The sequence below is a fragment of the Eptatretus burgeri genome, chromosome 5 (genome assembly GCF_056783735.1).
Source record: "Eptatretus burgeri isolate ZD-2024b chromosome 5, Ebu_testis_v1, whole genome shotgun sequence".
NCBI classification, from domain to species: domain Eukaryota; kingdom Metazoa; phylum Chordata; class Myxini; order Myxiniformes; family Myxinidae; genus Eptatretus; species Eptatretus burgeri.
Window position 1 is genome coordinate 67,040,533 of NC_140965.1, and position 15,618 is coordinate 67,056,150.

The window sequence follows — 15,618 nt, forward strand, 5'->3', positions numbered from 1 at the left end:
TAAATAAAAATTGGACACCATACCTGCTGTTGCTGTTTTTTTTTGTTTTTTTTGTAAGCACTTTTAATGAAACTGTAATCATGTGCAGTCATGTTTGTAACATTTAAAAAAATTTCCTTTTGAATCACGAACTGCTGGGAACCTATCCCCCTTTTCCCCGTTAAAACAATTCCCTGACATTCGCGGATTCGACATTAGCGGCTTTTTCCAGGAACGTATCCTCCGTGAATGTTGAGGTCCAACTGTACTGAATTATAGAGGGAATCGGTGGAAAATATTATTTCATTACTACCTGTAATACTGGCTACCACCAGGTGGCGTTTGTGGCTTCGGTGAGCACATTATGTGTGGACAGACAGACAGACAAACGGACAAAATGCAATAGCCTCTCCTCTGCCAAGGGTAATAATAAATCAATCCTTTTAATTTCATTAATCAATCTTTTTTTAAAATTAATTTACCATAGCACTACAGGAAATCGGGATTTATAGGATTTACCTGCCGATGGCAAAAAGGAAATGTGAAGCAACTATACCATGCATCAGTAAGGGCACTGGAGTTGCCTTGCTCAAGACATCAGAAGAACATGAGAAAAAAATTATATTCCTTTGATTGACTTCAATCCCGTCCCAAATTAATGGTGATTGGCTTACCTGTTCGCAATCTTTCATGGTGAGTGCCCGAGATGCAATGAGCTGTGTTGGGATAACTTGCTCCAAAACTTCTATGACAGGATAAAAACATGAAGCCAAAGGCAAACACTGATGAGAACATATATACTGTACAGTATGTACAATGATATGGCCAACGCTGGCACATAAACACACACACACACACACACACACACACACACACGCACACACACACACACACACACACACACACACACACACACACACACACACACACACACACACACACACACACACACACACACACCTCTGTTCCTCACTACAATTGTAATCATTTATTGAACAGTAGCAGATATTCCAAAATAATTATATTGATATTTAAAGGACATTGTTAATTATAACAATTCTACATCACCCTTCAACTGAACTTCATTTTAATCACAAACATCGAAACAGTAACTAACAGTAAATACTTTAGTAACTTGTAAGTGAGTGACTGATTTTCTGTCTGGATCATCCGTTCTTCATGGAGATTTTGAACATTTAAATCCAGAACCTTGACACCGAAATAGTGGGTCCACAACCTCGTGTAGATCCACATCCGCATTCCTAAGACCTCACCTGTGTCCAGACAGTCACTGAATTTGGCAATGCAACCTCACTATTTCAAACTTTCTACCTTGAGCATATAAGATTTATCTTTTGATGTTTACCTTCTTCATAGAGGATTTCATGCACTATCATATATTCATAATGCTCATCGCACATTCCATTACAGAAGAAAAAGAGCATTCAGAGATTGCAGACCCTCGCCAGGACTGCTTTTGTGTGGCGTTTATGTACTGTATGTTACTTATTATTAATGAGACATAATTAGAACTGCCACGGCAGTGATGACCGGGTACCAAGACATCCCGCTTTGATGCAACTCCACTTTGATCGGACACCTGACCCTGACCCATAATGTCGACATATTATTATTCATTATTCAATAGGTACAGAAGACCAAATAGCTACAGTCCTGCATGGGAGCAACCAGAAGGAACCCAAACACAAAAAAGCAAAGATGAAGTCATTAGGAGGAACCTGGATAGGATTCACATTTCAGCTGCTACTCCCATACCCTCAAACCCATCCAGGCACAGCCAAGTGAGCCATATTTAAAATAAAAATTTTAAAAATCCAAATCAAAAAATTTCATCATTCTAATTGCCAGACCATATGTCCGATCAAGTTGAAATTTTAAAGATGTATTACCCATCACTACTAGATCATAAATGTGAAGTTTCACATCGATTAAGCGGTTCCAGAAAAAACATTTAATATTTTTTCTTCAATCCAATATGGCTGCCAAACTATGTGACCCATCAATAAATGGTTCACGAAAAAATATTTTCACGAAAAAAATAAGTGACCACTATATTCGTTATTGTTGTGTGTGTGTCTGTCTGTCTGTCTGTCTGTCTGTCTGTCCCGAGCATAGCTTCGTGGGTTTTGATCCGATCCTGATAAAATTTTGGTGGAAGGTTTATATCATGATATAGTTGTGTTTTCCTGAGAATGGGCATGGTGCGCCCATTATGGGCGGAGCCACACCCAAAAAAACACGCGTTTTTAGGGGGTAGCCGATTTCAATTTACATTTCCGAGGGGGTTTGTCGAATCTGACAGGGGTTTCGGTATTTGGTTCGCCCAATGGCACCTGCATAGCCCCACGGAGCTCGATTTCTCATTTTCGTCCAAAGGTCAAGGTCACAAGGTCACGAACTTAGAAAATTGCGAATTTTGACATAAAAAATTATCTTCTCCGAGGGGTTTGTCAAATCTGGCTGGGGTTTCAGTATTTCGTTAGCCCAATGGCACCTGCATAGCCCCACAGAGCTCGATTTTTCATTTTCGTCCCAAGGTCAAGGTCACAAGGTCACGAACTTAGAAAATTGCGAATTGTGTTTTTAGGGGGTAGCCGATTTCAATTTGCATCTTCTCCTAGGGAGTTTGTCGAATCTGGCAGAGGTTTCAGTATTTGGTTAGCCCAATGTCACCTGCATAGCCCCACGGAGCTCGATTTTTCATTTTCCTCCCAAGGTCAAGGTCACAAGGTCACGAACTTAGAAAATTTCGAATTTTGACATAAAAATCATACGACCGCCCAAACTTTGAGAGCGAGGATGACAATATTTTTTATGCATAATCTTGAGGTCATTCCCCACCTAAAGTCTTGAAACCATTTTGCTCTATCTCGAACACCTTGCCCGTGGCGCCCCTTCAACTTTGTTTTTACGCTGATTTCATCAAAGTATGGATAATCCGAGGAGTGCGAAATGCCATATAGCCTATATGACGTTATATTGTTCCTGAAATGTTCCAGAGGAAGTTTTGCACCAAAGGTCATAATCCTTGACCTTTGACCTTTAAAGTTCACAAAGGTCAAATTTTCAAAGTTGTGGGAATCGAACCGGGTTTTCGACCTTCTTCGACGAACTAACTCCAATAAGCTATAGCACTTATTTTCTTATTTTAATGTCCACAACATTGTTTCCTGTTTCCTTATTTTAATGTCCACAACATTGTTTTGTGACCTTTAAAGGTTATGCAAAGGTCAAATTTTTAAAGTTGTTGAACGAAACCGGGTTTTCAACATTTTGCAGCTAATATAACTTGTCATTTGTACCACATCATATTGATCATTTTTATAACTTGGTCAAACATTATCACATTGTCTCATCCTTGACTTCTGAAACAATCTACATCGTCAAATACAGCTCGTGAACCATCGTCGTCTTCAGACTTGTTATTCCTTAAACTTGTACACCCATGGCTTGGCGAACACTTGTGTGAAGTTTCGCCTCGATTTGTCCAGCCATTCTGGAGAAGATTTTTATAGGTTTCGGGTAAATCCAATATGGCTCCCAAACCATGTCACCAATGACATCATATGTGCGAAGCTTTTGTTCCTCATACGTGTAAAGTTTCGCCTCGATCTGTTCAGCGACTTCAGAGAAGATTTTTGAAGGTTTATTTTTTTTTTTAAACAATATGGCTACTGAATCACATGACCGATGATGTCATGAGTTTTTTTTTTTCTGTGAACTATTTCATCCCTAGAAGAACCTCAAAAATTTTCATACTGATCGGATGTGGTATTCTACATATGCAATGATGACGTCATAAAAAAATCACTTATTCCCCATGAGGAGTACTTGCTATGTGCCAAGTTTCAATTTTTTCCTTGGTGTGGTTTCAGAGATACAGAAGTCCAAAGTTTTTCCAATATGACTGCCACACTACGTGACCTATGACATCATAATTATCATTAAAACATTTTACATGAGTAGCCGCACCAATGATGAAAATGTCGTCTCAATCCGACAAGCGGTTGCGGAGAAAAACATGAAAGTTCTGTGCGGACAAACAGACAAACAGACAAACAAACACAATACCCTCTCCTTCAGCGAGGGTAATAATAGATGTAGTATCTTACATTACCAGTAAATCATGTGGACCTTACTTTGCGGATTACAAGTACATAACCGAGCATATCCATTTTGCTTACCACTGAACACAGATGTTATTCAAATACATTTTAAAACTAATTTTAACAGATTTCCTACATGCTTTACTGTGTGACCTCTCCCAATCACGAAACACGTTTAAAAATGCATTTATTTGAATCCTTCATTGATAATGTTTTTACCGTTTTATTTTATTTCATAAATTCCATTAGTGATCGTTTTGTGACCTTAAAGAACATTTGTTTTAATCTGTTAACTGTAGCTCGCTGAGTTAGGAAATGTCTGACTCCCTTTTTTCAACTATTGGTAAGGTCTGTGCTGTGTGTGTTTTCTATCACTGGCCAGGTCATTTCACCTGTACTATTGAAATGATTTATCGGAATGTTTTGGGGTTTTTTTGTCCACGGAAGGCATTTAAACGACGTAGAATGGAAAAGCATGTCATTTATAAATCAATTTCGTGCAAACTTATTGATATCAATTTGTAATTCATTTAAAAAAGAAAAAGAAAAAAGAAGACTGAAGAATGAGTTGCATTTTCCTTCTTCAATTCTAGCTCATTTGGATAGATCTAGTGGTGGAATTGATCAAACATAAATAGATCATCAATTGCCAGTAGATAATCAACGAATATGAATATGTGTCCACATCTTATTACCTCCACCACCAAAGGTTGACTGAGTTTATGTTTTCACCCCTGTCTGTCTGTGAGCAGGATGTCGCAAAAGGTTTTTTTTTTTTTTTTTTTTTTTTTTTTTGTATACCTTGGTCGAGGCTCGTATGAGAGCTAACACACAACTCACAGCAAGGAGGCATGAGACAAGAGGGGTGGGAGTGGAAGGGACAAAACATTGGGGAACAGACACAGGTGAACTGTGGAAGGGAGAGGGATGGGGATGGGACGGGGAACATGGCGAGGAGAAGATGGACATTACAGGGACTTTCAGGAAGGAAAGCAGGAGAATTGAAGGAAGTGGGCTTGGGTGGATTATCGGGGGTAGAAAAGATCGAGGATTTGGATGGGGGAAGATAAGAGGTGGTGGTGAACAGCTGTTTTGAAAGCCTGGAGGGAAGAATGGGAAAGAATAGAGTGAGGAAGTTTATTCCAAAGGCGGGAAAAAGAGGAATGAAAGAGTGAAGATGAGCAGTGATTCGTGATTTTGGTGGTTTTACCAGAAGGGGGTTGTTGGCGACCTTGAGCGCCCTGTGGAAATGTGGTGGGGACAAATCGCAGAGAGAGCAGGGGGCAAGGCTGGAGAGGAGTCGGTAGAAGACAGAAAGACCACCGACCAACCTGCGGTGATTGAGTGAGAGGCCCAAAGACTCAGCTTCATTGCGGGAGATGCCAATGATCTTAAAGCCCTGGTTTCGACAGCGTGAAGTCGAGAAAGGTGGGAGGCAGGAGCACCAGCCCAGAGGGGAGAGCAGTACTCCATCAGGCTACGGACAAAAGCTTTGTAAGTAGTCAGGAGCTCAAGAGGGCCGAGGAAGGACTTAGCACGACGGAGGATTCCCAGTCGGCGACTGGCTTTTGAGGCAAGGTTGGAAATGTGACTTTCCCAGGAAAGGTCATGGCAGATAGTGAGACCCAGAAGCTTGAAAGAAAAGACTTCTTCCAGAGGATTGTTGAGAAAGTGGATGGGGGGTTTTGTAAACGGTCCTTTCGAAGAGACATAGTGAGAGTGTGAGATTTGTGTGATTGAAAGACATGTTCCACGTGTTGGACCAGTTTGTGATTTTATCCAGATCTGCAGTGAGCGAAGAAGCTGCTGCTTGCCGGTCTGAGGGATGACAGATGGTACGGCAGAGGGTGGAGTCATCGGCAAAGAGAAATAGAGGATTTTCCAGAGAGTCCGAGAGATCATTGATGAAAACCAGAAAAAGAACAGGGCCCAGAACGCTACCTTGAGGAACTCCAGCCTGCACAGGAAGAGGGGATGAAAGAACTCCATTTAGGGCCACACGTTGACTGCGACAGGAGAGGAAGTCTGCGAGCCATGAGTGGAGATGGCCTTGAATACCATGGGAAGAGTTTGGTGAGTAGTGCAGGGTGCCAGACTGTGTCAAAAGCACGTGATATGTCCAGGGATACGGCTCGGATTTCCTGTCTGGCATTGAGGACCTCCATCCATTGATGGGAGAGCAGTAGCAGCATATCCAGGGTAGAGTGACCTGGTCTGAAACCAAATTGATGATTGGAAATCAAGCCATTGGAGAAGAGGAAGGATTTCATGTCTGAAGCAATGATGGATTCCATAACCTTGCTGATGATTGGGAGAAGGCTGATTGGTCTGTAGTTACAGGGATCTGTTTTGCACCTTTTTTATGCAGGGCAGTGATGTTAGCAGATTTCCAAGCAGATGGCAGATGACCTTGGGAAAATGAGAGGGTGAATAGAACAGAGAGAGGGTGAGCAAGAGCAGAAGAGCAGGCTTTGAGGACACGTGGGCTGATGCCGTCTGGACCGGTTGCAGAATCTGACTCGAGGTTTGAAAGCAAGCTCTCCACCTTGTCAGGAGAAAAGGATACAGAGTCCAGGGACAGTTGGGTGCGACTGGGTAAAGTGGGTAGAGATAGTGATGGGTTTGGGACACAAGATTTAGCTGCAAACACCGAGTTTAGACATTCAGCTTTATCACGTGTGGAATCAGCAGTGCGGCCATTTGAGGTAAGGGAGGGGATGGAGGCGGAACAAACACCAGAAACAGATTTGATTAAACGCCACCAGGGATTTTGAGGAGGGAGAGAGCTTTGAGAGTTCAGACTTGAGATGAGAAAGATGTTGTTTTCTGGCTCTCCTGAGGGTACATACACACTTGTTCCGAGCTTTGTGGAAAGAACTGAGATTGCCCTCAGTTGGGTTTGCTTTCCATGAGGCAAAGGCAAGTTGTTTCAGGACAACTGCCTCACCACAAGCTTCAGTAAACCAAGGGCGGGAGGAAGGGTAAGACAACTGAACACGAGAGGGGATAAATCTGTGCATGAGGGAGAGCAAGTTTCTTTGAAAGAATTCCCAGGATGAGTTGATGTTTGAGAAAGTAGTGATAGGAGACCAGTCTGTAAGTTTGATAGCTGCTCGGAGACCCTGCCAGTCGGCTTGAGTGAAATGCCAGACTCGACGGCGGTGAGGTGGTTCTCTGATGACAGCCAGAGAGATGTCCACTTTAACAAGGACGTGGTCAGAAGAACCAATTGGAGCGAAGGAAGAGCAGCAGATATTGTCAGGGAAATTTGTCAAAATCAGATCCAGAAGAGATGGAGTACCATTGGTTGAGATCCGGGTCGGGAGGTTGACCGATTGAGTCAGTCCCAATGAGTCACAGAAAGCTTTTGCTGATGTCCCATGGCAGGTGAGAGAGGTACCCACACCTAGCCAACTGGCGTGATGACAATTGAAGTCGCCACATAAGAGGAAGAGAGAGTTTGGATGAGAAGATAGAAGATGGTCCATGTTTTCGGAGAGTGAGGTGTAGATGGAGTCATCACTGTTCGGTGGACGGTACAGTACACGTATAAACATGAGGTGGGAGTGGAGGGAAGCCGAAGCCAGAGGTATTCCTGGGGGTGTGGGGGAGTGAGAGCAGTGCAGGGAGAGTGAGGAATAGAGTCTTTGATGAAGAGAGCAACACCTCCACCAGGACGAGGCTCAGGTCTGTCATACCGTAAGAGGGAGTAACCAGGGAGAGATACTTGAGAGTCAGACACGTCATGGGAGAGGAAAGTTTCTGTTAGGCAGATAATGTCTGGTTTGTCAGTGGCAACCTGCATGGAAAGATCTGAAAGGTTTGAGCGAAGGCCCCGGATATTTGAGGTCCACACTTTTAATGAAGAGGTAGGGAGGAGGCTTTGGGTGCAGGAGGTGGAGGGGGCGGGGGAGGGTGGGACGAGGGATGAGGGGGAGGTAAGGAGGGTTGCTGAAGGAGTGTGGGGTATTGCAGAATAGCGAGGGAGGGGGCCGAATGAGGAGGAGAGAAGGCTCTGTGGTGCTGGGGAGAGGGGGGACAAGAGACAAGGAAGATGGCAGTTGAGGATTTGAGGAGGTGGAGTGAAGAGATGGAGGTGAGAGGGCAGTGGAGGGAGGCAGGTTGGTGGATGAGAGGGGGCAACTTAGAGAAGGAAGAGTGAGGGGATGAAAGGTGGGAGAAAGGTGAGGGGGGAATTTTTGAAAGAGGTGAGAGGGAGGCTTGGAGGGAGAAGAGTGGGATGGTTGCTTTGAGAGTGAGAGTGAGGGGTGAGGGGGTGAGTTGGCACTGAAGTTGGAAAAAGAATGGTTGATGGAAAGCGAGCATCCATGGCAAACTGTGGTTTTTAAAAGTTTTAGGTCAGAGATGCGATTTAACACAATTCTTGATGGATGCAATGAAGGCGAATTCAGAGCATGGAGAGAAGAAGCGTTGTAATAGTTGGATTTTTTAGGCAAGGAATGAAGGAGAGGTCGAAATGAGAGCAGTCTGTTAAGATAGCAGAAGAGAAGTGCATTGTGAAACAGTAAAGAGTACCACATGTGTGAGAGAGGAAGATGAAGCATTATTAGATCATTTTTGTTGTTAATATTAATGTATGAGAGAGTTCAACAGATTAGGTCATGGAAGTGTAAAAAAAAAAGAAATCGAGGAAGACGAGGAGGAAGTTAAGAGGAAGAAGAAGTAGCAGAATCGGGAGAAGGTGAGCGTGTTGTTGTTGTTGTTGTTGTTGTTGGGTATATATATATATATATTTTTTTTGAGATAAGAAAGAGATTAGTTGGGAGAATGGGGGATGTTTGGAAAGTGGGGAGGATGAAAATTGAAGGTAATGGGGAGGATAGAAATTGAAGGTAATGGGGAGAAAAAACAAACAAACAAACAAAAAAAACGATCGAACACCGAGTGGAACCGGTAGGCCTCAAACCTAGGACTAGGCCTCAAACACCAAGTAAGAACGTCGACATAAATACTCACAAAATAGCACGATTTTTGAAACAAAACCGAACTAGGAACACACATTAACATGTAGGTGAGAAAATTAAACAGTTAAAACGGGACAAATAACAACCGGAACTTAACTTTGAGAATGTCAGCAGGGAGCCCCGAAGGAGACCTCTTGCCGCTCAAAACCGGAACCGCGAACCGGAAGGTTGTGGACGGATTTGGACTAAATTTGGCGGAAATGTTGGGTGTGCGAAAAGGACGCACGCATTGATTAGATTGTGGTGAAGATCCAGATCCGGATCCGATAAAAATTTTTTTTAACAAATTCTTCACCATTGAGAGATAGGACCAAAAACGATATATCCGAGGTCCATCTAAAAAGTAACGGGACTGACTTCACAGAAATTTTATTCCAAAAATATATTGAAATCACAGCTTGTCCCCTTCAAAATAATTTCCCTCCAGTCTTACACACTTGTCGATCCTCTTCTTCCACGCTTCGATACACCCCCGGAAGGCTTCTTCTGGAATCCTCCGGAGCTCCGTCGTCACAGTCCTTTTGATGGCCTCCACATTAGGAAATCGGATCCCCTTGATCACCCCCTTATGCTTGGAGAATAGGAAAAAATCACAATGGGGCCAAGTCTGGTGAATACGGGGGTTGCTCCAGAGTTGGCACGTTCCTCTCTGCCAAACACTGTCGGATGCTCAGGGCACTGTGAGCAGGGGCGTTGTCATGGTGTAGCACCCAGGCGTTGTTCTCCCATAGATCCTTCCTCTTGTCTCGGACTGATCTCATGAGGCGCTGGAGGATCTCCTTGGATATGTATCGATTCACTGTTTGACCCTGTGGTAGAAACTCGAAGTGAACGATGCCCATGATGTCAAAAAAACGCGATGAGCATCACCTTGACCTTCGACATCCTTGCCTTCTTTGGTCTTGGTGATGCCGGACTTTTCCACTGACGACTCTGCCGTTTGGTCTCGGGATCGTATTCGAAAATGCATGATTCATTGCCAGTAATGACTCTCCTGAGCAGGTCTGGATAGTCTGAGGCGCTCGATCATGTCTTGACAGAAAGTGACCCTTTGCTGTTTCTGGTCCTCGGACAACAGCTTGGGGACCATCTTTGCGCACACCTGACGCATTTCGAGATTTTCAGTGATGATGCTCCAGTTGTCGGCGACTAAACCGTCTCCCCCACCAGGTTTTCTGGTGAGGAGGTTGTTTGGATATGGACACCCAGCAGGATTAAAAACAAAACCTGTCAAAGGGCGGAGGAGCTCCTTGTTAGCCAATGGCCATCCATATCTAGTGTCCAACTGTGTCTGCGAACGTCCTCCTGCAGTTGGGTTACTTTTTTATGAGGAGGTTGGTAGCAGGATTTGCACTCCAGCCACCATAAAACCCTTCATTCCGCAAAACACAAAACGCAAAAAAAATCTGAAAACCCACTCCGTGGGAGTACCTCCTGTGCAGCTTCCCTTTGCAGGGCAGCTCACCGGATGACGGGATTGGGGCAAAGCCTTCGGGACTCCCATTCTTTGATGATAGGAGGGAAACCACGGGGTAACATCCCTGGGTCAGATTGCAGGAGAGTGTGTCGGAGTGGTGCTGAGGTGTCGTCCACCAGACGGCGGTCTCCTTGGGTTAACCTGAGGCGGTCCCTTCGGGTGGGTGCCTGGAATGTCCTATCCCTAAGAGAGGATGATCACCTGTCTCTGTTATCATCTGAGCTCAAGCGTTTGGACATCGAGATTGCAGCTCTCTCTGAGGTTCGGAGACCGGATTGCGGAGAGATAATGGTGGGTGGTTACACCTACTATTGGTCTGGTCGCTCTGATGGTAACCATACCCAAGGAGTTGCTGTAGCTGTGTCCAATAAGCTGACCCCAATGATAATTGAGGTAACACCACAACGAGCGTATTATGAGATTAAGGATTCATCACTCCTTAGGTGTCATTTCCCTGGTCTCTGTTTATGCTCCGACTGAGGCGACTGATCTCACCGTGAAGGATGCATTCTACGCCACGCTCGAGTCTGTGGTTGATCAGTGCCCCAGAAGAGATACACTTCTAGTCTTGGGGGATTTCAATGCATCGACTGGAACTGATATGGATAGTTATGAGGTGTGTGTTGGTCGCCATGGGTCAGGAACTATGAACCAGAATAGCACTAAGTTCCTTGACTTTGCAAGAAGTCATGGACTTAGGGTGGCTGGTTCATGGTTTCAGTGCCCACAAGCTCATCGCTGGACTTGGTATTCCAACGCTGGCGGTGTGGCAAAGGAGATTGACCATGTCCTCATTGACGGTCGTTGGAGGATGATCCAGAACTGCAGGGTCGACCGGAGTGCTCAGTTCCTCAATACTGACCACAGGCTTGTTGTAGTAACTCTAAAGCTGCACCTTAAATCCTGGAGAATGGTACCATCCCAGCAGAGGCTGGATGTTGGCAAGCTCAGGGATGAGAGAGTAGCTGAGGAGTTTGCGAACAGGTTGAGTGGATACTTGGGGGGTCTGGGTGCTTTGGGGGGTCCTGAAGAGTTGTGGAGTACCTTCAAGACCACCGTCCTTGATGTTGCCGGTGGATGTCTTGGAACTCACCTCAGGGCAAAGAAGAAGTTTGTCTCTCAAGGGACACTGGATACCATTGACCAGAGTCGCAGGGCCAGGCTGAATGGCAGAGCTGAGCTGTTCAGGGAGCTGAGGCGTAAAACTGTATGTACACTGAGGGTGGACAAGGAGGCCTATGTGCGAGGTATCTGTGAGGGGGTAGAGCATCACCTGTGGACAGGTGATTCTCATCCCGCTTACAGGGGAATTCGCGCATTGCGTTCATCCAAGCCCATCCCTCGGAGCACTGCAGTTAGAGCAGAGAGTGGTAGGCTCTTGACAGAGGAGTCTGAAGTGAAGGCCCGCTGGGCCGGTTACTTTGAGCGGTTGTACCAGGCTGATCCCCCAGCAGTCGAGTTGGACGTCAAGGGTGTTACAATCCCTGTTGCTGACCCTTGAATCAACTGTGGTCCACCTTCGCTTGTGGAAACATGGGCTGCGGTGTACCAGTTGAAATGGGGCAAAGCTCCAGGGATCTGTGGCATCCATGCTGAACTTCTCAAGGCTGGTGGAAATGCTGCACTCGTGTCGTTGCATGCAGTTTTGTGCTCTGCCTGGAACACAGGCATCATCCCAACTGATTGGAAGAGGGGCCTTGTTGTTCCTCTCTGGAAAGGGAAGGGTGATCGCCAAGACTGCAACAACTACCGAGGGGTGACGCTGCACTCAGTGCTGGGCAAGGTCTTTGCTCGGATAATTCTTGATAGGGTTCGCCACCATCTGCTTGAGCACCAGCGTCCAGACCAGTCAGGCTTTACACCAAAGAGGTCAACGATTGACCGTATCCTTGCTCTTCGTGTCATCACCGAATGCAGACGAGAGTTTCGGCAGGGGCTGCTTGCAGCCTATGTTGATCTCTGTAAAGCGTTCAATTCAGTGAATCAGGATGTCCTCTGGAGGATTCTTGGTCTTCGTGGGGTGCCACCAAAACTGATCGATCTGATGTCTGAACTCTACCCTGGTACTGAGAGTGCTGTGAAGTTTGGTGGTACCACCTCTGACTTATTTCCAGTTGTTACTGGAGTTCGTCAGGGGTGTGTACTGGCCTCCACACTTTTCAGCACTTGTAAGGACTGGATTTTAGGGAGGATGTCGAAGAGATCAAGCTGCGGTGCATCGTTTGGAAATGTCAAGATCTCGGACCTTGATTTCGCAGATGAAGCAGTCATCTTTGCAGAGACTTTAGATATCCTTTTGGGGGCCCTCAAGGTGCTGAATGAGGAGTCGGATCTGCTGGGATTACGGGTTTCTTGGGTCAAAACTAAGATCCAGGATTTCGGTGACATCTTGGATGTTGCTGTCCTGTCTGTGTCTGTTTGTGGTGAGGATGTAGAGGTCGTGGAGAGATTCACTTACCTTGGCAGTGATATTCATGTCGCTTTTGGCTGTGAGTCAGAGGTCAATAGACATCTGGGTCGGGCCTGGGGAGTCATGGATTCACTGGATCATGGGGTGTGGCGCTGCCGGTACCTGTGCGGGAGGACGAAAGTCCGAGTCTTCAGGTCCTTGGTACTTCCAGGCTTGCTCTATGGATGCGAGACTTGGCCTCTGACCAAGGATCTGAGACGGAGACTTAATTCCTTTGGTACCAGGTCTCTTCGGAGAATCCTTGGCTATCGCTGGTCGGATTTTGTGTCCAACGAGCGGTTGCTGAGAGAGACTCGGATGAGATTTGTTACCTGCATAGTCCGTGAGCATCAGTTGCGGCTGTATGGACATGTGGCTCGTTTTCCTGACGCTGATCCTGCTCACCAGATTCTCTCAGCGAGGGAGTCTCATGAGTGGAGGAGGCCAGTGGGCCGACCACATGCCTCATGGTTGCAGCAGTTTGACCATCATCTCAAGGAGATGGGGATGGGCCTGGCATCTGCCTGGGGGATGGCCAGATGGAGGCCCCTGGAGTACCGGCGGAAAGTGGACGCAGCGATGCGCTGTTCTGGCACATGCTCCCATACCTGACCTGACCTGATGCTCTAGACAGTGTCCTTGTTGATGGAAGGTTCCTCAGCAATCCTCCGCACCGTGAGTCGACGATCTGCGTGCACCATCTTCTTCACACACTCGATGATGTCCACCGTTCCTATCGTTGAAGGTCTTCCAGACCGTGGATAGTCTTCAACCTCCTCCCGTCCCTCTTTGAACCTCTTGTGCCATTCAAATGCACGTGTACGTGACATTCTTTCTTCCCCGTAGACTTGCTGCAGCATTGCGAAGGATTTGGAAGGTGTTTTGCCAAGCTTGGCAAGAAACTTTAGATTGGCTCTCTACTCACGACTCATAGCGCGATGACTCAGACTTGACAACGAGTAAAGGACGAACTGTAAAAAAAAAAATCACACAATGAGCGCAGTCAACCATCACCAATCATATACAGTGGGGGAAAAAGTATTTGATACACTGCCGATTTTGCAGGTTTTCTCACTTACAAAGCACGTGGAGGTCTGTAATTTTTATCATAGGGACATTTCAACTGTGAAAGACGGAATCCAAAGCAAAAATCCTGAAAATCACATTGTATGATTTTTAAATAATTAATTTGTATTTTATTGCATGAAATCAGTATTTGATACATCAGAAAAACAGAACTTAATATTTGGTACAGAAACCTTTGTTTGCAATTACAGAGATCAGACGTTTCCTGTAGTTCTTAACCAGGTTTGCACAGACTGCGGCAGGGATTTTGGCACACTCCTCCATTCAGATCTTCTCCAGATCCTTCAGGTTTCGGGGCTGTCGCTGGGCAACACAGACTTTCAGCTCACTCCAAAGATTTTCTATTGCGTTCAGGTCTGGAGACTGGCTGGGCCACTCCAGGACCTTGAGATGATTCTTACGGAGCCACTCCTTAGTTGCCCTGGCTGTGTGTTTCGGGTCGTTGTCATGCTGGAAGACCCAGCCACGCCCCATCTTCAATGCTCTTGTTGAGGGAAGGAGGTTGTTGGCCAAGATCTCGCGATACATGGCCCCATCCATTCTCCCCTCAATACGGTGCAGTCGTCCTGTCCCCTTTGCAGAAAAGCATCCCCAAAGAATGATGTTTCCACCTCCATGCGTCAGGGTTGGGATGGTGTTCTTGGGGTTGTACTCATCCTTCTTCTTCCTCCAAACACGGCGAGTGGACTTTAAACCAAAAAGCTCTATTTTGGTCTCATCAGACCACATGACCTTCTCCCATTCCTCCTCTGGATCATCCAGATGGTCATTGCCAAACTTTAGACAGGCCTGGACATGTGCTGGCTTGAGCAGAGGGACCTTACGTGCGCTGCAGGATTTTAATCCATGACGGCGTAGTGTGTTACTTATGGTTTTCTTTGATACTGTGGTCCCAGCTCTCTTCAGGTCATTGACCAGGTCCTGCCGTGTAGTTCTGGGCTGATCCCTCACCTTTCTCATGACCATTGAGGCTCCACGAGGTGAGATCTTGCATGGAGCCCCAGGGAGATTGGCTGTTATCTTGAACTTCTTCCATTTTCTAATAATTGCGCCAACAGTTGTTGCCTTCTCACCAAGCTGCTTGCTTATTGTCCTGTAGCCCATCCCAGCCTTGTGCAAGTCTACAATTTTGTCCCTGATGTCCTTAGACAGCTCTCTGGTCTTACCCATTGTGGAGAGGTTGGAGTCTGATTGATTGAGTGTGGACAGCTGTCTTTTATGCAGATAACGAGTTCAAACATGTGCAGGTAATACAGGTAATGAGTGGACAATGGGAGGGCTTCTTAAAGACAAAACTAACCGGTCTGTGAGAGCTGGAATTCTTACTGGTTGGTAGGTGATCAAATACTTATTCCATGCAATAAAATGCAAATTAATTATTTAAAAATCATACAATGTGATTTTCAGGATTTTTGTTTTAGATTCCGTCTTTCACAGTTGAAGTGTACCTATGATAAAAATTACAGACCTCTACATGCTTTGTAAGTGGGAAAACCTGCAAAATCGGCAGTGTAT

General features: G+C 45.6%; 1 protein-coding gene and 1 long non-coding RNA gene across 5 annotated transcripts in view; one reads left to right on the forward strand and one right to left on the reverse strand.

Annotated features, from left to right (window-relative positions):
* LOC147026615 (uncharacterized) overlaps nucleotides 1-15,618 on the reverse strand; it is a 189,900-nt gene that overhangs the window by 142,249 nt on the left and 32,033 nt on the right. The window contains exon 3 of the mRNA XM_085882207.1: nucleotides 654-724. Coding sequence (XP_085738333.1) covers nucleotides 654-724 — 71 coding nt within the window. The remainder of the gene's footprint in view (nucleotides 1-653; nucleotides 725-15,618) is intronic.
* The window catches only part of LOC147026616 (uncharacterized), a 176,309-nt gene that overhangs the window by 15,527 nt on the left and 145,164 nt on the right, over nucleotides 1-15,618 (forward strand). The gene's annotated exons all lie outside the window — the stretch shown is intronic.